The sequence below is a fragment of the Grus americana genome, chromosome 1 (genome assembly GCF_028858705.1).
Source record: "Grus americana isolate bGruAme1 chromosome 1, bGruAme1.mat, whole genome shotgun sequence".
In the NCBI taxonomy this organism is placed as follows: Eukaryota; Metazoa; Chordata; class Aves; order Gruiformes; family Gruidae; genus Grus; species Grus americana.
Genome location: NC_072852.1, coordinates 138,260,857 through 138,284,780, shown reverse-complemented (window position 1 = coordinate 138,284,780; position 23,924 = coordinate 138,260,857). Strand labels below are relative to the sequence as shown.

General features: G+C 39.9%; 1 protein-coding gene across 7 annotated transcripts in view; it reads right to left on the bottom strand.

Annotated features, from left to right (window-relative positions):
• The window catches only part of MID1 (midline 1), a 272,856-nt gene that overhangs the window by 35,096 nt on the left and 213,836 nt on the right, over nt 1-23,924 (bottom strand). For all 7 annotated transcript variants that reach the window (XR_008579693.1, XR_008579697.1, XM_054846079.1 and 4 more), the window contains exons 4-7: nt 16,806-16,913; nt 14,175-14,323; nt 10,387-10,514; nt 1,959-2,102 (exon numbers count right to left, since the gene is read on the bottom strand). Coding sequence is in view for 5 of the 7 variants with exons in the window: in XM_054846079.1 (XP_054702054.1) it covers nt 1,959-2,102; nt 10,387-10,514; nt 14,175-14,323; nt 16,806-16,913 (529 nt within the window). In the remaining 2 variants the exon portion in view is untranslated. The remainder of the gene's footprint in view (nt 1-1,958; nt 2,103-10,386; nt 10,515-14,174; nt 14,324-16,805; nt 16,914-23,924) is intronic.

The window sequence follows — 23,924 nt, the reverse complement described above, 5'->3', positions numbered from 1 at the left end:
TAAGGAACAGGGAAAGCACACAGTGATCTTTTCTCACCCCGCTCTCCAGGCTCCAACAGCTTACAGCTCAGGGACTTCCTGAGCCACGAGGAAGTCTCTGCACTTCATTGTTCTCAGTGGATTTTTCTTGCATGATCTGTCCAGTCATTTCTTGAACTCAGACTTTTAATCAACAACCCTCTGTGGCAATGAGTTCCAAGTACATGTTGAGTGAATGAACTCCACCTTTTGATTGATTTGGTTCATTTCAGAATCCTTCAGTTTCATAAAGCAAGTACATGTCAGCTAGTGGCATTCCCCTCAAACGTACAGGGAACAGAAAGAAGTTAAATAGTTTCTCCAAATTCATAGTCAATGATCGCTATGCACTGAACCCAGAAGTGTTGGCTTCCTGGCCAAAGGTTAGACAATATAATTTTTTCAGAGGAATAGTTATTTAACAACAAAACAATCCAAGGAATAATCAGTAAGCTTGCTCATTCAGGAAAGTCACAGATTCAAAACAGAGAGTGTATTTAATAAAAAATGTGCTATGACGCATTTGACAGTTATGTCATTATAAGTTGAACAAAGTTACCACATTAATTGTTGCTCCCCTGATGTTTGCTGCCCTAGCCTTTGGTATACTGACACCTATGCTTTGTAGCCTTGAAGACAGTAAAAATCAGAGGGAAGGACTTAATTTGTATTTCTGACAAAGGTACAGTTGTCAAGGGTATCTAAATGACAACGGGGCTGCAGTTGTAACTAATGACCAGCTCAACACAGACCTGACTAGCCCAGACAATGGAAAGGAGGACGTCTTTATCCCTGTGGCTACATCTGCAACAACAGACTTAAGATGTAAGAAACAAGTTGAGAAGTGGGCCCATGTGAACCTCATGAGGGTCAACAAGGCCAAGTATAAGGTCCTGCACCTGTGTCAGGGCAACCCTGAGTATTAATACAGGCTGGGGAATGAAGGGATTATGAAGTCTTGTGAAGAAGGATTTGGGGGTGTTGGTTGATGAGAAGCTCAACATGACCTGGCAATGTGTACTTACAGCTCAGAAAGTCAACTGTATCCTGGGCTATATCAAAAGCAGTGTGACCAGCAGGTCAGGGGAGGTGATTCTGCCCATCTACTCTGTTCTGGTGAGACCCCCGCCTGGAGTTACTGTGTCCAGCTTGGGGGTCCTCAGTACAGGAAGGACATGGACTTGTGGGAGTGGGTCCAGAGGAGGGCCACAAAAATGATCAGAGGGCTGGAGCACCTCCCTGTGAGGACAGGTTGAGAGAGTTGAGGTTGTTCAGCCTTGAGAAGAGAAGGCTTCAGGGAGACCTTACTGTGGCCTTTCAATACTTAAAGGGGGCTTATAAGTAAGATGGGGACAAACTTTTTAGTAGGGCCTGTTGCAATAGGACAATGGTTTAAAACTAAAAGAGGGTAGATTCAGACTATATATAAAGAAGAAATTTTTTACAATGAGGGTGGTGAAACACTGGAACAGGTTGCCCAGAGAGGTGGTAGATGCCCCATCCCTGGAAACATTCAAGGTCAGGCTGAATGGGGCTCTGAGCAACCTGATCTAGTTGAAGATGTCCCTGCTCATTGCAGGGGGAGTTGGACTGATGACCTTTAAAGGTCCCTTCCCACCCAAACTATTCTATGATTCTACAAGTTCTGTTAAGACGGACAGTACTTGTGCCTCTGGGAATATGCGCTGGTTTTAGTCTTCAAAAGCTTTCACTACATGGCAGTACCAGAAAACACACAAGAAATTTTAAATGAATGAATTCTGAATTTTAAACCCCTTCAAAATCATTATTTGTTTGGATTTAAAATTTTGGCTTTAAATCTTCCTAAAAATATTTTTGCCTTTTGTTCTAGACGTATAAGTACATTTATATTTAAAGACATTTGGTTTACAGAGAAACCATAAGGAAACAGAATTAGAAAAGAGAAAGTTTGTACTTACTAACAACATTAGCTTGTCCGGTGAAGATGGTATACTGCAGTTCATAAGAGACCACACTGAACTCATCATCCGATGTCCAATGGACAGTAATGGTATCATAAGAAGCTGTGCAGAGCTCTTCTCGAATGGTGGGTGGGTTGGGAGCTGTGAGATACAACAGAAGAGGTTTACTGACGCAATCAGTAAAATATTTCCGTCTCAACTGAGTTTAGGGGATGCATCTGACATATAAGTTTGCAGCTATACCATCCAATAGACTTTTCAACAACATTTCACTAATTGCAGTAGTAACTTAGATTATCAATAAATTGTTGCAAAGGAATTGTTTTATCAATATAACCACATAGGAACTCCAGATTTTGAAAATAATTTGTATTAAAATAGCTTTAGTTTCAAATGCCCTAGCACAATTGATGTGTTAGTGGTCACGTTAAACTGTGATTAATGGGTACAATCGACTTGTTATTTTTTCTAGGTTTGTTTCTGACCATCACACTAAAAGTATCAAAGTTTCATTGAAGCATGTATCAATAGGGAGAGTCAACGCTCTTCACTGTTGACTTGAAAGCAGTGTTTGCCTAGCCTATCTTACCATAGATTGGCTAAATGGTATTTAAAAAATATAATTTCGGGAAAGCCTCCAAACACTCATGCTTTCATGCTCAATCTCTTCAAGTTAATTTTTATTTATTTCCTAGCTATCCTTTCTAATATAGATGCATATAATTTCTGTTGGCTATACAACTCACTTTTTTTCAGCCTTACGTAAAAAGCTTCTATCATAACATCATGACCATATGAATATTACAACCTAAACTTCAATGTCATTGCTAATTAAATAATTCTAGGAAACAACCCAAACACTTCAATAAAAAGTTGTCCCTCTGGTTGGGTTTGGTTTTTTGTTTGTTTGTTATTTTAAATCAACAAACAAGATCTCTGTGTAGCAAGCTATATGTTCTTCTCCCATATTAACACACAGGTTTCTTTTAAAGACCTGTTTAAAGAAGTGAAACTTGAAGCAAACTTCTTAGGTCTAAATTTTCTTTCTTTGTATTCTCTACAAAGCCAAGTGCCTAAATAAGAAACAAATGAGTCTGTCTTTGAAAGACTGGTGCGCCTTCCTGCATACTTGTCTCAGTGGGAACCTCATTCCTAATCATCTTCCCTACAAGCCACACCATCATGCAAAAAATAAAATAAAATAATAAAAAAAAAAATCCTTGTGCTTACTAGTGTTCCCTCCAGCTGTCACAGAGTGAGGAAGGAGGGCACTCAAGCTGAAACAACCACAATATGCTTGAATTAAAGGAAAAGGAAGGCCACTCTGAAAGGTATTTTTGCTGTCAGATCTCCAACTTTCGTTAGCCACAAATAATGGCCTCAAAAACAGTGCCTTTGAAGGAATTCCACCTTTACTTTGGCAACAACCTATTTTTATGAAACATCTATTTTACTTTCCATTAAGAATTTTTATAGTTCATGTCCCTGGTTTACTGATGTATGTTTCCAAGGACTAAAGTGCAGATGCATTTCCAAGCAGCCTCTTTCAACCAAGGGGCATAAGGAAACGTTCAAATGTGTTTCATGATATGACTGTGATTTGTGATGCTCTAAATATTGTCGCACGGAAGCTTACCAATGCGTTTTTTTGGGTTTTTTTTTTCCCCTCAACAGAGGAACCCTTGGACAGATGGGTATTAATAAAGAGAGAGAAAAATGAACTAAAGTAAGTGCAGTCATCCAGGAAGGGAATATAAACAAAAGGAGAAGAATAAAACTCTACAATCTTCTGGAAATATTAGTGCTGCAGTTTAGAGGTTGTGTACTAATTGAGGCCAACTGTTGTGAACGCTATGCAGTACTGCATTGGTCCTATCAGCTATGTTTCAAAAATGTCTTCAGCAGAACAATCTACTGGAGCTATTATTTTTTTTGTAATTGAGGCTTCATTTTCATATTTTGCCTGTCCTTCAATGGCAAAAAAAAAATATTGAAAAAAAAATTAATTAAAAATATACAAGTGGATCAATTTTTTTGTGTGCTAGTATTCAGCTAAAGTCTTCTTCAGTTATGTCCTGCACCTAACAGAGCAGAAGCTTTTACTCGAGAAATGTACCCGTTATTACTACAATACAGATAATAAATATTAATTTATGGAAATCAATAATTACTGAAGGTTTAATGAACTGTAAACCACATTTCAGTAGCACCTAAGTGTCTTCAACTCCTTTGAAAATGACAGCCTAAGTTCTCGCTACATATGCACACCTGGTTGGCCTTATGGCGAGAGATTTACAGGCCTTCACATAATGACAGAAAAAGAGAGATTTGACCTAAGCAGGACATCTTGTCTCTTGCTCTTATGATTAACCCACACCCACCTGAAACTATACTGCATGAAACTCAGCTCTTTAGAACAGTCATTTCGTAAACCATTCAGAATAAAACAAAATTTATCTGCTTCTCCTGCAGACAGACAGGGAAGCCTGCATGCCAATGGTTTGTTGTGACTTTCAAAATAATGTAGAAAACAAATTCATCATTCCACAGCATGTACTCCTTTGGATAGTGTAAGTCCGTAATGCAAGTAAAGAGATTGACCTTAATCAGTTATGTTCATTATTATATTGATAGTGTGTGATTTGCTTATCACATTTACTGGTATTGCTACAGAGCTCAGGTGCCACAGGGAAAGCTCTACAGAGACTCCAGAGCGATCTCAAGGCTGCACCAGCACCTTCCCCCAAATGGCCTTGACTTGGGTGTGCTCCACCACTGCTCAGGAAGAGGAAGCCCAGCATGTTTCCAGCACAGCAGTGGAAGACATAAAGCCTAATATCCACCCTTTGGTCCTGTTTCCTGGTGGAGAAGCAGTGATTGCTCATAAGCCCTTCCAGTCCATTTCAGGGTGAGGACAGAGGACCAAATCACAACAGTAACAAGACTGAGATTTGACAGCTGATGCTGTTAATACCCTCAACTATTTGCAGCCTCCTGTCTACAAACTGCTACCCAATGTCAGGGAGAGCTGAAGAAAATTTGAAGCAGCTCTTGAAAACCCCAAATTTACAGCTTTGAACAGTGAGAGAACCTGGAATCAGTGCCAGCAGACTTAGCAAGGCACAGTGAAAGCTGCAGTGGTTCAAGGAATTGCTTCCTAACATCTGCAGCTCTCCTTGGTCAAGGGGTGGCAATCTCCATAGAGGACCAGTGAAAACATCTGGGAGTGTTAACTGCTTCAGGTGTATTGACTTTCATCCATCTGCATTCATAAATCAATATTCTCTGACAAGAGTGAAAATCATTGGTGAAGGCTGTTTTAGTTCATTTGCATGACTTCAACTCAAAACTGAGCAGGCACACTTAAATAGTCAGGAGCCACATCTGAAGTGCCTGAAAGGCAATAACTAATGTTAGAAAAACAGTTTCTTAAATTTGCTCCCAGAAATAACTGACCTTGTGAGTATACGTACTCCCTTTCAACCAGGATAGTCTAACTCACCTTCTGTTCAATGTCATTTCCATGGCTTTTGCTCTGAAGTAGGCTGAAAGCACTCACATGGTTCCTACACCTGAGAGGCAGTTTAGGGAAACTGCCACCTCTCATTGGTGAATCCCAGCATGAATGCAGTCGCTCATGGGTGACTATTGAGACTATTTCTAAAGCCTTTCAGCTCAAGGTCAGAGAGATTGACTAAAATCACCTCAACTTCCTTTTGTTTGCTTGGTCTCCACCTCCCCGCTGGCATGGTGTGACTGACTTTGTAAGGGTTCATTACTGATTTTGATACTGAGTAAAAACCAAATAACTAAGCCGCCTCCTTGACTTAATGGTGCTAGAAATATTCATATTGCTGGTATGAACATGAAGGAGTTGAGGAAGCTGCTCTGAACCTCTTTCAGCTGTTCATTACTGGCTCCATGCTGTATCATGACACTAGACTGAACCAGCATGCAGGAACTTGAAACCACAGTTACATCAGATGTGGATACAAATTTGATGTATTAGTAACACATCATGCATGAGTTGGCATCCTCAGTCATACAACCATGTAAACATAGCCTTTGGGTAGCCCAGAGCTGTTCAAAAACAACAATGAGAAGAGATTGCACCCAAAGCATGAGACTGAGCTGTCAGGAGGTGGTTTTGATCTTTTAATACGAAAAGAGTTAAAAGGAAAGACAGGTTGTGAAGGGTTTCCAGAATGAACTTGTTTTTGTATGAAAAAAACTGCTAGTATATGCTAGGCAATGCATATTTCTTAGTACAGTCATAGCTAAAGTGATGGATGAGGAAAATGTATCATTGTTTCAGATAGGATTTCTGAAGCAGGGCAAATTGCAAGGTCAAAGAATAGATGTTCCTGCAATTGATTTCAAAGTATTAAGACACGGAACAAGTATTTTTGATTCACAATGGATAAAAAAAGTCCTTATGTTAGTAATATTGTGCAGAGAGTTTGCAAGTCATATGCATTGTCTGGATCTAGCTAGATACGTGTTTAGAAAAATATGAGTTCCAGATGAAGAGCTTGAGCAACTGGCAAAATAAAAAAGTTTTGAAAAGACATCAAGGCTGTATATACAGAGGATAGAACAGTCAGAGGAAGATTAAGGGTATTGTTTTATTATACTGAGCTTGACATCTCAATGTCTGGCTGGCAACTTTCACAGAGATATCAGAGATTTTCATTTGGATAGCAGAAGCTTTGGACAGACAGCTACATAAATGATAAGCACAAACTAGTTAAATTATATTTGGGAAAGAAATAGCCTAGGAAGAAAGAAAGATGCACACTTCAATGTGCCACATCATAGAAAACTAGGATTGGAGGGATGGAGGATGAAGATGATCTGACAAATAGTACACTGGGAAGAACCAAAGGAGAAGAAAATCTCCAGAAGACAACCAAGGTCAATTGCTTCGAAGGCAACTGACAGCTGACAGAATGAAGCTGGAATTCAGGCTTTGACATTTTGTTAAGAAGCAGTACAGATGATTGATTTGATATAATATAGGCTTCTTCACTTGATTCACAACACAGATGTACCACAGGACTACAAATGGTCTTCATTTTATCTGACTGTGGAACATGATAAAAGTAAAGGCCATTTCACTCTGTCACACAGTTTCCAGTTTAAGATCTATAAAGATTCCATTCAACGATCTGAAAGGGGTAGAATGAAATAAATCTTCCTCTAGAGTTTCTGAACAGCAATAGACAATAATCAAGTGCATTTGACTCTTGGAACTATACCTATACACATATATATTACATATATACATATATTTACATAAATGTATTTTAACTGTCTGCATAGGTTGTATTTTATGCTCAGATAATTTGGACATGTGTTTTGGATTTTGCCATCACAGCCATATGCTATTTATTAATTTGAAGAAAACTAGTACAGAGTCAGCTTAAACTGTTCTTCACTGGACATCGAGGGCAAGAATAAAAATGGTAGATTAGGAAAAAAACCAGCTAAACTGCTTGATACATTCGCAAGTTCCCTTAGACTGCATTGTGAGCTATCGTTCAAGACTGTGGATGAGGTAGGAAGGAGTCAGAGAAAGAGCTGTGTAAATGGCACAGGCAGCATGATGGACTGCAGAAAGGATCTTTGTGGCGTTGCACCCTGTAGCAAGACTATCCTTAATTTTGGTACAGACAAACTTTGTTTTCTGCAGTGCACAGCAATTAGGCTGGTAATATTGACATGGGATGTGCAAAGGGGAGAAGACCTGGGAGGTGCTGGAACAGACTGCTAGATGGAGTTCACCTCTTAAAACTTTAAAGATGTAAACCACAATTATCTATATCTGAATGAGCCTCTTGAGCCTCTGTTTGGAGCCAGCTGAGAGAAATAGGCACCTCCAGAATGGCGTTAACTGACTGAGATATGTGCCTTAAAATGAGGTGCTTATTCCTCTTCTTTGACTATAAAGGAAGCTGAGGCTGATTACTTTACAGATAGATTCCTAGGTTAGGGCAAACGAGTCTAACGTTTTCTTAATCCTTCCTTTCACTTCCTTGTTTTTTTATAATTTTGGGGTGAATATTCAACATGGTGGCAAAATTCCAGCAGACTTTGGGGAGAGGCAGACACCACCACCTTTCACTGGTGCTGTATAAAAAGTTCAAGTGACTCTCACCACAGTATTATTGTGTATTATTTACTTGAGTATGTGTTAAACACTGATTGTATTCACCAGTTACACAGTGATACAGAAATTTCTTGCAGATAAAATCTCTCGTTCAGATACGGCAAGAACTCCACAGCTCTGTAGCGCAAGGGTGGTGCTGCCTTGTGCATGCAGACAGCCTTGCTCTTCCCAGTAGCAATCTGTTCTCTTAATGCCCTGCAGAAAAGCCAGAAAGCAGTCCTCTGCATGGAAAAGATCCAATGGTTGGCAATGAGGAGATTCCACGCTCTCACATTCTTCTGAAATAACATGGGTATATCTCCTGTAAACGAGGCTAAGAGAATGGGCCCAGGAAGCGTTTTCAAGTGTTTTTCTAACAGTGCTTTGTGACTTTCATTGCAAATTCTCGCTGTTAGCAGCAGATGCTTAAAGACCCTGCAAAATGAAAACCTACTCCGTGTCTCTTCTGTTTTCAATTGAACTGGAATGAATTGTTCTAATTCTGGCATTGAAATCAAAACACCCTAAATTACAGTAATTTGTTTCTCTTTGTAAGTCATTATATACTCTGAGATCGTACATTACTCAGGCCTTCAGTAAGGATCTAATCCTGTGGGCTTCTTCAAGCCAAAGCTCTCAGTCAAGCGAGCTGGGGCTCTGCTCTGCGGAGAACCCATCCCACACCCTGGTGCAGAGCGTACTGCATGCTCTCTAGTCCCAGGCACAGTGAGGGTCCTCCAGTTCTGTGACGGAGGAAATACACAGTGTCACCGGTATGAGAAGACATCTTTCACTGCTGAGCCCTTGATGTTGTATGCTTGAACAGCTTCTGGTTGCTCATGGGAAATCTGCCAGGCTGTGATTTGCCGCAGCAAGGAGTCAGCCCCAAGGGAAAAGTCAACACGTGGAGCATCCATCCCCTGGGAAATGGGATTTGGTCCCTCCTCTGGCCACTCCAGGCTGAGCTCCAGCTGTTCTTTCATGTCACTGCTGCGGTGGCTTTTAACCATTTCTCACTCCCACTTGCCCACACCCTGGTGGGGAGGGAGGCAAGGAGAGGAGGTAGGAAATGCATCCCAGGTGTGCTCTGTAGCACCTAATCCTTCCTGGGGCATTATGGGGCATTCTGGGGGTGCTTGGTAGTGGTTGGACTGCAGGGGTGACTTCTGTGAGAAAAGACCAGGAGCTGACCCCATGTCGGACACAGCCAGTTCTAAGACGGACCCACTGTTGCCCAAAGCTGAGCCCATCACTGGTGCTGGTGGTGCCTCCTTGATAACATATTTAACAAAGGGGAAAAAAACCTGCGCAGCGGCCAGGAGAGAGAGGAGCAAGAAAATGTGAGAGAAACAGCCCTGCAGACACCAAGGTCAGTGAAGAAGGAGGAGGTGCTTCAGGCACTGGAGCAGCAGTTCCCCTGCAGCCTGTGAAGAAGACCATGGTGAGGCAGGCTGACCCGTGCAGCCCATGGAGGACCGCAGTGGAGCAGCTATGCACACATCAGCCTGTGGAGGACCCACACTGGAGCAGGTGGGTATGCCCTGAAGGAAACTGCAGCCTGTGGAGAGGATCCCACACAGGACCAAGTTTTCTGGTGGGAAACATGGCCCATGGGGGACCCTCAATGGAACAGTCCATTCCTGAAGGATTGTACTCAATGGAAAGGACCCACGCTGGAGCAGTTCTTGGAAAACTGCAGCCTGTGGGAAGGACCCGTGTTGGAGAAGTTCGTGAAGAACTGTATCCCATGGGAGGGAGCCCACACTGGCGCAGGGGAAGAGTGTGAGGAGGAGGGAGCAGCAGAGACAATGTGTAATGAGCTGACTGCAACCCCCATTCCCTGTCCCCCTGTGCCACTCGCCAGGAGGAGGTAGAAGAATTGGGAGTGAAGCTGAGCCCAGGAAGAAGGATGGGGTGGGGCGAAAGTGTTTTTAGTTTTGTTTTTATTTCACATTTATTTATTTATTTATTCTCTCTATTTTGTTTTTATTTCCTACTCTCACAATTAATTGGCAATACATTACATTAATCTTCTCCAAGTTGAGTATGTTTAGCCTGTAGCAGTAATTGTTGATTGATCTCCCTGTCCTTATCTCAACCCACAAGTTTTTCATCTTATTTTCTCCCCGTCTTGCTGAGGAAATGGAGTATGAGAGCAGCTTGGTGGGCACGTAGGAGTCAGCCAAAGTTAACTGACCACAGAGAGGAATGAAGAAAATCCCATCACTACTATTTTATGAGGAACATATAAAAGTAGCACCTTGAGAAAAAAATTACCTGTAAGGTAATCAAGGCATTCCAACAATTTCTTCTCCCTGGTAAAATCAAGCGCGAAAGTATCAAAAGTATCGTTGAGATTAATTTCAGGAATTAGAACCTGGGAGGATGCAGTTGCCATGGAAACCCTATAATGAAAAGAAAAAGACTTTTAGCAAGCAAGACACAGTAACTTTCACATCAAGGTAGGACTTGATCATTATGATCGTTATCACTTCTCAAAAACATTGACAAAAACTTTTACATGTATTTTATTTATATGGTTTGAGTTAGGAGCTTTCCTGCCATTTTTATTTTGGCGAGTAAAATCTCCAGTAAAAATCTCTTCTTACTTAGCTTTTGCCTAACATGCAGTGTCAGATAAGTTTTTAACAAAATATTGGTTAAATAGCAATACACTTTGAATTGTTCTTTCTAATCACCCAGTGAACCACAGTAGCAATAGCACCATATTTATCTGTGTTTTAAGCAATCTTGACAGATGCTGCATCTCTCCTAACCCTTTTTTTTCCCAAGCAGTTTCTTGCTGCAGCTATTCCTTGGCACTGCTGTCCCAAGAGCTTGGTGCAGATCCCCACACCTCCTCAGCTGTTCAGCACAGCACGCTGCTGCTAACTTCAAAAAGCACGGGGGGCAGAGATAAAACAAATACATGTCAGCACAGTTTGTTTTGAAAGGCTTTTCCCTGCAAAGCATCCGCGCATACTTACATTTCCTCCAAAACTGCAAAAGTTTCCTTACCTACCTCATTTTAGGATCCACATCCACTTTTTGTCTGTCCAGCCGTACTAACATAGAGAGATCAGGATGTATCTTTCAGATCCTTCTGCCTGATATCTCAAAATACATGTTACTGGAGAGCTGGATACTGGATATATTTACAGAAAGTTTGGTCCGTTTAAGCAAAGAGGTTATTAAACCTCATTTGTTAATTGTTTGAGTTTGGAGGTAAACACACAACCATGCACACAAGGTATGCCAGTTATCTGTCATTCAAGACATGTCAGATCAAAATATTTTGATTGGTTCAATTAACAGTTTCCCAAATTACAGTATTTCTCTGTAGACATGACTCAAATGGCTCCAGGCCAAATGCTTACTAAAAACTGTGTTTTCATATATTTCTTGTGTAGTGTTTTAGGAAAATGCAGTTAGGAAAGTCAAAACCTGAGCTGTACATCTCATTGTCTTCAGGATAGTTTTCAAAAGCTGAGCTCAGGAGGGTTCCTAGTCAATAATTCATGTTATACAGTTTTCAGCACTGTTTCTCTTGCAACTGTGGTTGTAGGACCTAGTTTAAAGTAGATCCTAATACAGATAGTACAGATGGGGTTTTGCAGAGAGGATAATTGAAGTGCCTTTTGCCCCATGTACTTAGAGGGGAAAATTCCCTGAGCTCGTTCACTTCTCTTTTTTCTCCCTCACCCCTTCACCCCCCAGTAGTTCATCCACAGTTACACTGTGGTGGTTTATATCTAGTAAGAAAAAAACCACATGGATTTCTTGTAGGGCCTGTGCTAGGGCAAACACCTCTACAAAATTAACAATGGCTTTGCTAAGAAACCAGCAAACAGGTATGTAAGATGAAGAGCTTCATTGAATACGTCTATAAAGCACATATTTATTGTGAAGAAGACCGCATCACCAGGCCCTTTTGAACTTTGTTTAGGGCTATGCAAAGGGTGCACTGTGAGTATGTCTGGTTTCAGTGAGCTCAACAGTTCGGAGTTTCAAACACCACATCACCACAGCAGGTTCAGAGGACTGAATTTCCTCTGGTACTTCTGCCTGCTCTATCTGACACTGTACGTGGCTGGAAAGGGTTTTTCTAGGATAAATGCATTTCACCCATTGTAAATAATGAATGACCTAAATCATTGTAGTGTGTGTAATGTCTTTGCTATACACAGTTACCTGTTGTGCTTACAACAGAGAATATTATACTGCAATTACTTTGAAATATGTGCATGAAGAAATGCAATGACCATAATTTTAGGAGACTGTTTTAGCTGCTGGAGCTCAGAGCCCTGGTGAGACTGTTACATGAGCAGTCTAGAAGCAAACAAAATACTGCTTACCACATGAGAACTAAGAGAGTTACTTGTGGGGAATAATTTATTAATCAGATTTAGTCTCTTTTTCCACTTGCAATTTGTCCGCAAGCACTTGGTGTTTTTTTTCCCCTCAGTTTTATTCACTGCTTGAAATGATTCTCTGATTTTCAGGGCGTTCACAGCCATCTCATTACAGATAGCAATCTGTGATAGCCAAGAATTAGGTTTGATTTGGCACGTATGTCAGCTGGTCTCATTTCTGCTCTCCGAGCATCTCTCCTGTGACTGCATTTATGATGCAACTGTTCATGTTTACAAGTTCAAAATGGAGCTTCTCTGAATAGTCTCCAGTAGTCATTTAAAAAGCTTTGTGTCTCCACAGGTTTCTGCCTTACTGCTTGTTCCACCGAATACTGAAAAAAGACCAGACCCTTACCTTCAGATTCTTACTCATGGTACTCATGTGGTAGTTTTACTACCAGATTCAGCTGGGAAGAAGTGTCACGATATAGCTTGGTGACAGAATACAAACCAGGGTCTGAGACTGACAGATCAAATGTGATCCACTGCCTTGCCTTGCCTTCACTTCCTTTGCCTTATCTTGCCTTGCCTTGCTTTGCCTTTCTCAACAGATTTTCAATCCTCTGAACGTGTAATGAGCAACCCAGTGTTGGCTTATTTATAAATTGATTAAATAGCTTTGGGGAAGCCTGATATTCAGAGAATCTGGATACAGCACTCCAGAGTAAATGATAGATGACTTAAAAAAAAAAAGAGCAGGGAATTTCATGCTTTGGATTAGGTGAAAATTGGCTGGACAATGTGAAGATATAACGTGAACCCAGAGATTAAAAAAAAATAGCTGAATAAATGAGCATACTTTTTACAGTTTTCTTCTTCATTGTCCGGACACATTCTCCTCTTTTTTTTTTTTCGTTTCTCTGACTGATGGCTAAACAGCTGATAATTCCAACAGGACATTTTTTTCATCAGAAAACACTGCTGAAATTCAGTGGGAATGTTCCAGCACTCACAGTGTTGCACTGAAAACCAGACAAAATTTTCTGACAGCACAATTTCCTGGAAAAACTTGCTCCCTTGTCTTTGGGTCCTTGATGTATCTGGCACGCTGAAGAGGAGCTAGGATCAGAAGCAGTAGAAATTCCTGGCACCCAGGGACCCAAGACAGCAGCTGCCATAACTTCCAGACACCCAGGCTGTTGAATCTCCAATTCTTTGAGTGGGCTACCTCAGAGATGCATGTTGCAGGTTCCCAAAGTTACATATTTCATTACCTTACTGCTTGCTATTTTGTGAAGAATATGAATCCTTTAAAATAATTCCAGATTTCATCTAAGGAATATACTTGCTGCCTGATTTCTTTTTCAATCTCAGAATTTTTCATGGAGTAGGAATTTCTGCCTCCAGAAACCTTATCTTTTTAGTGTGTTTAGCACCAAACATCATCTTGGCATCCATGCTGTCTCCTTCATTTTTGCATACTATTACACTTATTTCACATCCTTTTTCTACTGCTCCTCTTTTCAAAGGGATGTTTTGATTTAGCATTACAGTAAGGTCCTTCCTACTCTGGTACAGCACAAATTAGTGTTTTGGGGGAATGTGTCAATTAATCCCCCTCTTTTGACCACATCTGTGATGGGACAAGACAATATGACAACTATGACAACCCATTTGCCTTAAATTGAGGTTTTGCAAGAGGAACATCTTTACCTTTCAGTGATATTTTTAGCAGTTTGCAGGAAGCGAGCGTGATCGTTCTCCTTCAGCGACTGCTCAGCCTGAGAGATGAGGGATGTCGAGCGCTCGATGCACTGTTTGCAGTTCGCAATCTGCTGAGCCAGTTTTCTCAACCTCACCACCTTGAGTGGAAACATAAGAAAGCAGTCACATCTCTGAGGTCACAAATCATGATTGCGTTTGCACTTCCGAGACAAAGCTGGAATGAAAGGGGGAGTTAAGATGAATGGCTTTGCTGACAAGAGCTATTTTCATGCTAGCTTGATGGTGAGCCCCTTCCACTAACCTTGTAATATTTTTAATAAGGGGACAGGCACAGCCTCTCTGCCTCAACATTTTCCACATGGAAAACAACAGGAGAGAGCCAAAACAAGCACAGCTGGACTATTTTCCAACAGAAGAAACGTCATTTCCTGTACTTTCTGCTTACATGATAACTAAGGGCTATTTAGATAACGATTTCCCTGAATGATGAGATCTGTGTTAAAGGCATCTTATAGATTAACTACTTTTTTCCTATTACTGAGGTTTCATTAAAAATAATCTTAAAATAAAGCTTGACTGAAAAAGACTGTTCAATTCTACTAACAATACATGCCTGTCCTTTTCATTATGTGCTTCTAGTCAAACAGGGTGGTTTCTTGTTGGATATTTTTAACTGGACAAAAGCACAGTAGTGCTGGAGAGCTGATTATTATTACTGCAAACATATGCGCTGGAGATAAACACAGTAGATGTGACTGTAATCATTAGCTGAAAGGTTAGGGAGGGACATAGTCGGTCCTCCATTTGAAGACAATGTTGGCTAACAAAACTTCTAGTTCCTGAAAGGTCTGGGAGTCCTTCCCATTGTTATCACATCAGGATCATAGTTTGAACAGGAGTAAGAAATAGGAAGGAAATGAAATAATTCTGGAGTTTAGAAAGGCATTAAGACCCAGTTACATGCAAAATGAGGAAACTAACAACCAAGTGGACAGGCAGAAACATCCAAATCTATAATCAAGATAAAGTTCCTGATCTCTGCATTTAGGGCACAAGCTATGAAGTTGCCAAGTTGAATTTCAGATATAATTGCAACCTAAGTAGAGATAAGAGTATCTTAGTCCACTTACCTGACATCAGAAATCAGTAGGAAAATAAATCTTTTGGAAAACTTTCAAAAAGCAAATACTGGCCAAATGATTAGTGTCCTGCAGCATTGGTTACAATGACAAATTTGCCGTGCCTTACCTTCTGGAAAGACTTTTAGCCACAGGTCCTCTTAAAAGAAGGTACATAGGGCAGAACTCCCTGTGGCTTTTCACATGGGTCTCTTGAACCCCTGAAATCTTTCAACACATGCAACATTTGGGGCAAAGCATTCCAGATCTTAACTGGACCGCCACTGGTATCACTTTTAGGTGAACAAAGTAGAACAAAGAATGGGGATAGACTCTGGTACCAGCTACATTAAAATAAATTTTGAGTCAATTGTATTATAAATCTTCCATGCTCTAATGGACATTGGAATACATCTTAGCAAGCATTTTATTTTTTAAAAGCAGCTCATGTATATAGCACAAATCCAAATTAATAGAAAGTTTTCTACTTCATTGGAAGCACAGCTGGTCTCACTGCATAGAGAAACAGAGATGAAACAATAATGCAGAAGGCCATCTTTTACATTTTGACGGGTATTCTGTTTTGTTAACAGCATGAGGAAATTCAGGTTCTGTCACACAATGTACAGAACCTGTGGTTTCAAACATGTTTAAGTCAGCCCTTGCCTACAGGCTTTTTATTTCAAGTTAATTGGAATATCTTGACAGCCACATGAAGCATTTAACCTGCTCTTCACTTTATTCCTTTCCTGAGCTTTTCCCACACAAGAAGAGTTTATATTTGACTTAGTCAGTTTAGCAGTTAAAGAGTAAACACCATGTACCTAGAAAATAAGAATGTTAATTGAACTCTAATGTGTTTCTGAGTTAACAGGTAGCTAGTAAAATGGGTTGAAACTTAAGTATCAGAGATTTTTCCTGCTCAGTATGTTCATCACTAATAATCATTGTACTTCAGTAATTAGAAATACACACTTCATTTAATTTCCTGCATGGTTTTGGATATTATTTTTGTAAATAAATTAGATTTCCGATTCTCAAGAATGACAATGATTTAAAAAAAAAATTAAGTGATAGTATTTTAATAAATAATTAAACTATCTAGACTATCATATTCATGTAGACAATTGTCAGCCACGACACCAAATGTTGTGACACTTTGTGAAAGTGAAAACTCTGGGGGAAACACTGTTAGACATATAACAGAGTGAAGGAATCATTAATTAGCCACATTTTATTATCATTTATTGATGGTGACATCATTTCTGTGATTATCCTTAAAAATTATAATCATGTGTAGTAAGAGAAATGCCAAATAAACTGTTGAGGTCCAGCATACTAATCTTGACATATTTCATTCCTCTTTACATGAAAGTAGCAGTAGCCCAGGACTACATAAGGACTTTTAGCAATTTGTATTAGTAGCACCTGAGGTCAAAAAGCCATAAGCATGAGGAAGCAGTGTTGACCTACTTGAGATCTAAAGAAGAAAAGCTTTTACCTTTCCTTCCTTGATTTTGGTTCCGATTATTTGTCGTCTTTGCTGGATTATTTCAATGAGCTGGTCACATTCTTCCATCAGCTTGGTTTCTTGGCGGGATGCATTTACCTATAGAGCAAACCATTTTGATTAGCAAAATGCTTTTGGACAATTTCCTTTTCCTAATTTAAAATTCATAATTTCTAAAATGTTGTGTTTGGCATTTTTTTTTCCTCTCCTTTCTGTATATAATCTATGTGTTACTTTGTTTTCCTTGTCTTGGATTTTGTGAAATACTGAAACAAGTCTGAATGTCTTGTTTGTAGGAGGTAGGACTTGCACATAGGTACTCATCAGGTATTTCTAACTGAAGTGAGAAAAGCCTGGTCCTAAGAGTACCGAGAGATGCCAGTTATAGCTGACACCAGTGAGAAGTGAAGGCTCTTCAGGAGGTGCTTAAGACATCACAGATTCAAGCCATATGTAGGAATTCACATAAGAGCACAAGTACTGGATCAGACAGTCCATCTAGCGCAGTATCCTGTCTCTCATTGCTGCTAGTGCCAGTTTCTGCTAGTAAAGCATCTGAAGAAGAAGTCTCAGCACGTATGATGATTCCCATGAATATTTTTCTCATCCTCCAACCATTTGCAACTCAGCATCTTCTTGAACCAGACACAATTTCTACATCATTACTAATCCTCAGAAGAGTTATCTTCTGTGAACGCATTTAGTTTCTCCTTCAACCGCTGTAAACTTTAAGTATCCCACCATGGTACAGCAGTGAGTACCACAGCTTAACTCACAGTCAAGTGAACAATTGGCTTTTTCAGACAGATTTCAACCTGTCTCCTTCCAGCTGCATTTAATGACCCCAAGTTCTTTTACTGGAGAGGACAGTAAACTACTGATACCTACCCAGAATCCCTGTGCTGCTTCTGATTTTATAGATCACTGTTTTGACCTCTAGCAGGTCTTCTTTTCTCCATTCAAGAGTCTTAAGCGATTCAATTTTTCCCTGTACGAAAGCCGTTCCATACCTGCAATCATCCTTGTTTTTCTTCTCTGTAACTCTGTCAAGTTTATCTCCTTTTTGATACGGGGAACAGAACTGTACTAAGTACGCAAGGTGCAATGGCACGATATGTTCTCTGCTTCATCTTAATTACTTTCATAATGATTCCCAATGTTTGATTTGCTGAATTTGACACTTGAAAATATTGTCTATTATTTTAAGTGTCCATACAGGGGTTCCTGAAAGATTAAAATTACCAAAGATCCAAGTGACATTACCAAGTCATGTGTATTGACTGTCTGCTTTATTGTTACCACTTTGCCTCAGCAATGAATCAGCTAGAAAATAATAGCTGTGCTCATGTAGTTTTCTACAGTATAAATATATGAGCCGCTGAAAGACTTTTTACCACAAGAACCCTTCACCAACAGTATTAGTTTCGATGGAAAATGTTGACTTTTTGTAAAAAATAAAAAAACTTAAAATAGAAAAGTTTTGGTTCTCAGCTGAAAATGTTTTGTTTCTGGAGGACACTGATTTTTTTCAATGAAAAAACAACATTCTGTATGACAAGAAAAATGTACTTCCCCACCAGCAAGTAGTATGTATGACTTACATGTACGCTGAAAGAGTCAGAGAAAAAGGCAAAAAGTTCTAATCGTATCTAGAATAAAGAAAAATTTAAAGGAGCGATTTCAGAGCTGTGTTTCCATATGCACTTTGCTAAGAGGGTAAAGTAGCTTCAGCCCTGGCCAATTACTCCTAGAGCACGTCACCTTTTCCATTGGGCTAGTAAGAGCCCATGGTGAACAACAACAGGGAAGAATTCCAGGTGACAAGTAACTATAGTTTTCCTCTTGGTTATTTTTTAGTCCGATGAGTCCCTTCATCTGCCTCAGCCTTCTTTTTTTTAATTTCAACAATGTGTTTAAACATGCATTTACCTGTAAGCACATTATGGAGCTGATTAAGATTAAGAAAATGCTAATATATCTAAATTTGGACCACGGCCAATTTTACAAATAACTTTCTTATGTGAAATATATTGTGTCCTCTGGGCAAAGATTGGACTTGTTTACAGAGGCCTGCTTTCATTAAGGTTTTGGATTATCCTTCTTAAACCTTCATAAAATTAAAGTTTGATTGCATATTTCACAGGCTTAATTATTAATTAAGATACCAGGATTGTAAAGAGAAAATAGATTTGTTTCTGGAAGGGGTCAGATGATACTGAAAGTGCTGGGGAGATCTGCAGGCAGTAGGTGAAGATGTAGGAAGTACTTCCATCAGGCAGTTTCAGGTGCCTGTTTATGTCCTTACGTTAGCCATTTGCTCTGCCTGGCTTCCCACCGTGGTCCATGAGGAGAGACAGACCACGGAGCAGCTCACCCAAAGCCTCTGGCAGTGCCAGCGTGTCTCCACTGACCGCTCAGGGAGTCTAGAAGAACTAGTCAATCAACACTGTCCCTCCTATTCCCCCTCTTCTCATCGTCCCACCACCCCGGCTGCATCCCACCTTCTGGTCACGCACCACACTTCGGCACGAAGCTCTGCAGAGCTGTCTTCAACGAGCTGTTCAGTGCACGAGTTTCCCCAGACCCGAGTCCAGTTTCACTAGTGGACTGAAATTCTGCCAAAAAGCAGGGAATCCCAAATGGGCTCGGTCAGGGGCAACGATGACATCCACTGCACATGGGCACAACTCCTTCTGCGTCCATACGGGCATCTGCTCATGCCAGAGCTGACTCTGGCACTCAACTACGGTAACACTTCATAGGATTTTTGAGTAGCTTCCACTTAAAGTGTTACTTTTATCACCACTTACATCATGAATTCATTTTGTCAAGCAGATCTAATTAATCTTTGGGGTAACTGTCATGAAACATAGACTTACAGGAAAGTTAAGTCAACATTGTTTCATTTAATGCTCTGGTTCATTTAAATAATAAAGTATTAATTAAATCTTAACTTAAAAAACTCCAGACTAAGAAAAACCTTGGAAAAATCTTGGGATTTCTCACACACTGACTGCAGACTTCTCTTTTTTCTCTGAAATCTGAAAAGTATACCCTTCCATAAACTTCAATTGAAGATATTTCCAACTTTATAATTTGCACAAGCTTATTAAAAGTGAAAAGAATATTCCAAAATTATTTGATATGTCTGAGCTTTGTATGAAAAAAACCCCAAACGTTTAATCTGGGGGCTTTTCTCAAATTCAAATACTCCTTAATCAAATTTTCAGCCTACAAGTCCTCTGATTCAGTAATAACTTTATAATTGTGCACATGCCTAACTTTAAGCGCACCACATTAGCTGTGGCCCTAAAGGGACTATTTGTGAGATTAGCATTGAATATTATTTACTCGTATGTTTCTGAGGAGTCAAATGTCAGACCAAAGAGCCACAGGCATGGAGCAGGGCTCCGCTGTACAGGTGCTACAGAAATACCAGCATAAGGCTCTGCCTTCTGCTTGAGCCCTTTGATGAACAGCAGCCTTTACAATAACTTCCAGATGGGGCTGGCCAAGGAATGTGAGTTCTGTCTGGTGAAAATATTTGAGGTTTTACGTTCTACATTTTTCCACATTAAACCAAGCCCTCTTTCCAAGGAGTTCATTAAAAGAGACCGAGAGCTGCAATAGAAAAGTGTGGAGACTGCGTCATTCGCTTTGGTTGTGGGAGGCTCTGAATCATGCAGAGAGCAGACTTAAATCTGGGCGTCTTCCATCCCAGATGAATGTTGCCTCCTTAACCTGAGATATCTGTTGCCTGAGAGTTTATGCTGGATTTGGGGACACCTTTCAGTAGAACATTTCACTGGCATCAATACACTTAGTTTTGGCATCAGCAAATTCCTTAAAAATCCACGTACAGAACTACTTTGAACCTAAAACTTTGTGTTTTGTTGGTATCATGTTTATAAACTTCTCTTCCATGCCACAAAACAGTTGTAAAACTGACTAGGAGGCCTTGTTATGATTTAGCAAAAATGATAACATTTTCTACTGCGAGCAAGTAAGCAAGGACTGATTCTAGACCTGCTGCTTTTGTGGGAATTTATTCCTATTTCTGTAATATCCGAAGACCTCAAACAGATACTTCAAAAAAAAAAAAGAACCAAAAAAAAAAAAAAATCAGGGTTCTTTCCAGGTTTCCCAGACAGATGGATAAGGTCTGCTGGCCTTTGCCTCAGGGAGTGGGTGTAGAAAAAAAAGAAAAATGGGGGTTCCTCAGATGTCTGACAGGGAGCTGGAAACAACAAGCCCTCCCAACCCAAAGGGGAGAGCAGGCCAGCTGTTCCCATCTCCACAAGCTGAGAACTGCTTTGGAAAGTGTTCTGCTCTCTGCAGAGGCTTCCTTGGCTTTCATCTTCAGAGACCTGAGTTAAATAGCGGCTTTGGTCATAAGAAAATGAATGTGGTGGTTTCAAAGTCCCCAGCAGATGTTTGGGAAATCACAAAACTACAACATGGCTAGAGGTTCAAGGTTACAGGGGAGCTTCTCTGGTTAATTCAAAGGCAAACAGAGTGTCAGAGGGCTAGATTCATAACCATGAAAACTTCCCCATTTAATGTGCAGGAATCAAAGGATTTTTTAGTCTCTCAGCAGAATTTTCCTTGCAGGAGCAAAACTCTCCCTCTGGGATTCCTTATGGGTGAGGCAATTTTGTCCACAAGTGGAAATGTATACGTGTCTTTTTGGCGAATAATCTCTAAATGACCAACAAAATATGACGCCTTAAATTATAAGAAGTGGCCTGCTTTTTTAAGACTACACTATCTGGGACAAATTAATCAAAACCAGAGTAATTTTTATTCACTAGTCCTCTGCTGGTTATGCAAAATGGAAGAAAGTAGGTTGTAGAAAGAATCTGATAATTGGAAATTGAGGTATGCATTTGATTTTCACCTTTACTATTTAAAAATGGCCTTAATGCCTCAAAAAATAATTTCTTTGCTGTTGTGCCCATACAGGTAAAGAAGAGGTATTAGCTTTTCTTTATAGGCTTGAGTTGGTGGTTATAGAATTACTGTATACTCACAAATAAACAAAAATATCAGAAAAGCAAATTGCAGTGATTCCACTTAACACCTGTAACATCATTGCCGCACATTTCAGTCTAGTTTTTGAGCCTGAATTCCTTCTTGCACCAAACCCATAAATTAAGGGGTGGGTGGGGGAAAATTGATGACATATAATGGCTGGTACTTGTGTACTTTGGGAAAACTTTCTTCATTGTCATGTAGATGTGGAATACACTTTCTGGGATTAGCATCTCTAGATGGATTAAAGGATTATACTCATCTAAAGAGAGAGATCTATTTTTTTTTAATTACTCCATCTTGTAAGGTGAAATACTTTCTTCATAGAGTCACAATACATTGAAGTCACATTTTAACATCATCCATGTTTCATTTATTTATTCAATGGAAATAAAAAGGATAATGATTAATACACACTTATGGAAACTTATCTTCCCTTTCTTTTTATGGATGCCTTGACTGGATGAGAGTCATGGATTCAAACTTCTTTCATTTCATATCCCTGTCTGATATTAGAGGTTAGTCAATTTAGTCTTCCATTGAGCAAAAACAACTCTTGGAATAAAGCTTTTTCAGACTTTAGCTAGTCTAAGCATAAAACTGATTTTATCTATTATGACAAACTGTGCCTTTGGAAATATGTGATATTAATCAGCTTGCCATCTGAATGGAACATCTACAACTCCTTTATTCTGAATTGGCGCAAGAGAAAAAGGAATGGTCATCTCCCATTTCAAGTGTGCCGGAGGCTTTGTTTTTGTTTGCATTCCACATCTATCTCTAACCAGGAGACCTGTGTTTAGAGGCAGTCTCAGAGCAGGTTAAACAAAGGTCGATGCAAAAATACAGCAACTTTCCCTGGCTACCTAGGAATTTTGTGAATGAAGAATCGATTGGGCCAGGATAGCTAAACCACTTCGGGTCAGGCTGATAAGACTATCTGCCCCAATCTTGACTAAAAGTAAACCTTTTTAGAAGTTTGAAATACTCAGGTTACTTATTAAAATATTGTTTTAAACTTTTTGTCCCACTGTGCTTTGAAGCACGTTGTTGAGAAAATAACCAGCAAGATACCTAGCAGTCCTCTGGTGACATTTACAATCTAATCACAAAACCAAACCAAACCAGAAGCTTCATGGAAAACAAGCAAATTGGTTTTATAAGTTTTCCATTCAAAACATTAAAAAAATCTTAAACTCAGATGATCTGGAAAGTTCTCATAAAGAGCTACTCCAGAGGCGCTTATGCTGACAGCTGTAAAGCCCATCGACTTAGGTTTGCTTCAATGAACCAAGTATTGTTTTTATAAAACACAAATGCAGCATCATGTTGGAACTGTAGCTGACATTTCTCAGGATAGGAAAGCACACTGGAGAAAAGACATTTATTGAGAGACAAACCGCAGTTTCACAACTGGGTTAAACTGCTTTGGGATCATACTGCCAAAAAGAACAAAAGGTATTCCCTGTTTTCCTTCCATCTGTAAAAGCCGGTGTGGCCACCTAGGGAAATGGCTGGGCTGAACTCACCTGGCTGACCCAGCTGTGGCACAAACACATGGGAATCAGGTGGAGAAACACAGTGGGGAGGGCTGAAGCAGAAGTGGGGGGACTTTTGGCAGCAATGAGGCTTAAAATCAGATTAAACTGTGAAACTAACCCCTAAGAGGGATGTGTTTTTTCAAGATGCAGTAAAAGGGCCATATTAATCGTTTATTTTCAGTCATTATTTTTGTCCTTCATGTTAGTCCTTTCTTTGAACTTAAATAATGAAAATTATTTTCAACTGAATTATATTTACTTATTTATTGTTTTTATTTGTTATTTCCTGCTGACATTAAGCCTTTGTTTCACATTGAGCAAAATACTTCGCTTGGTGTGTTTCATTTAGGGTAGAAAAACAAAAGCCATTAAATAATCATGGAAGTTCAAAGGACTGCCTCTCCTTTGATGAAGATGAAGCCAGTGCCCTTGTAACCAACAGTTCAGTACTTAAAACTCTCATCCAGGATCCAGGGCTTTAGCCTAGTGTTTAACATACGAGATGACCAATGCCTTTGGTCTCCTTGCTGCTCTAATT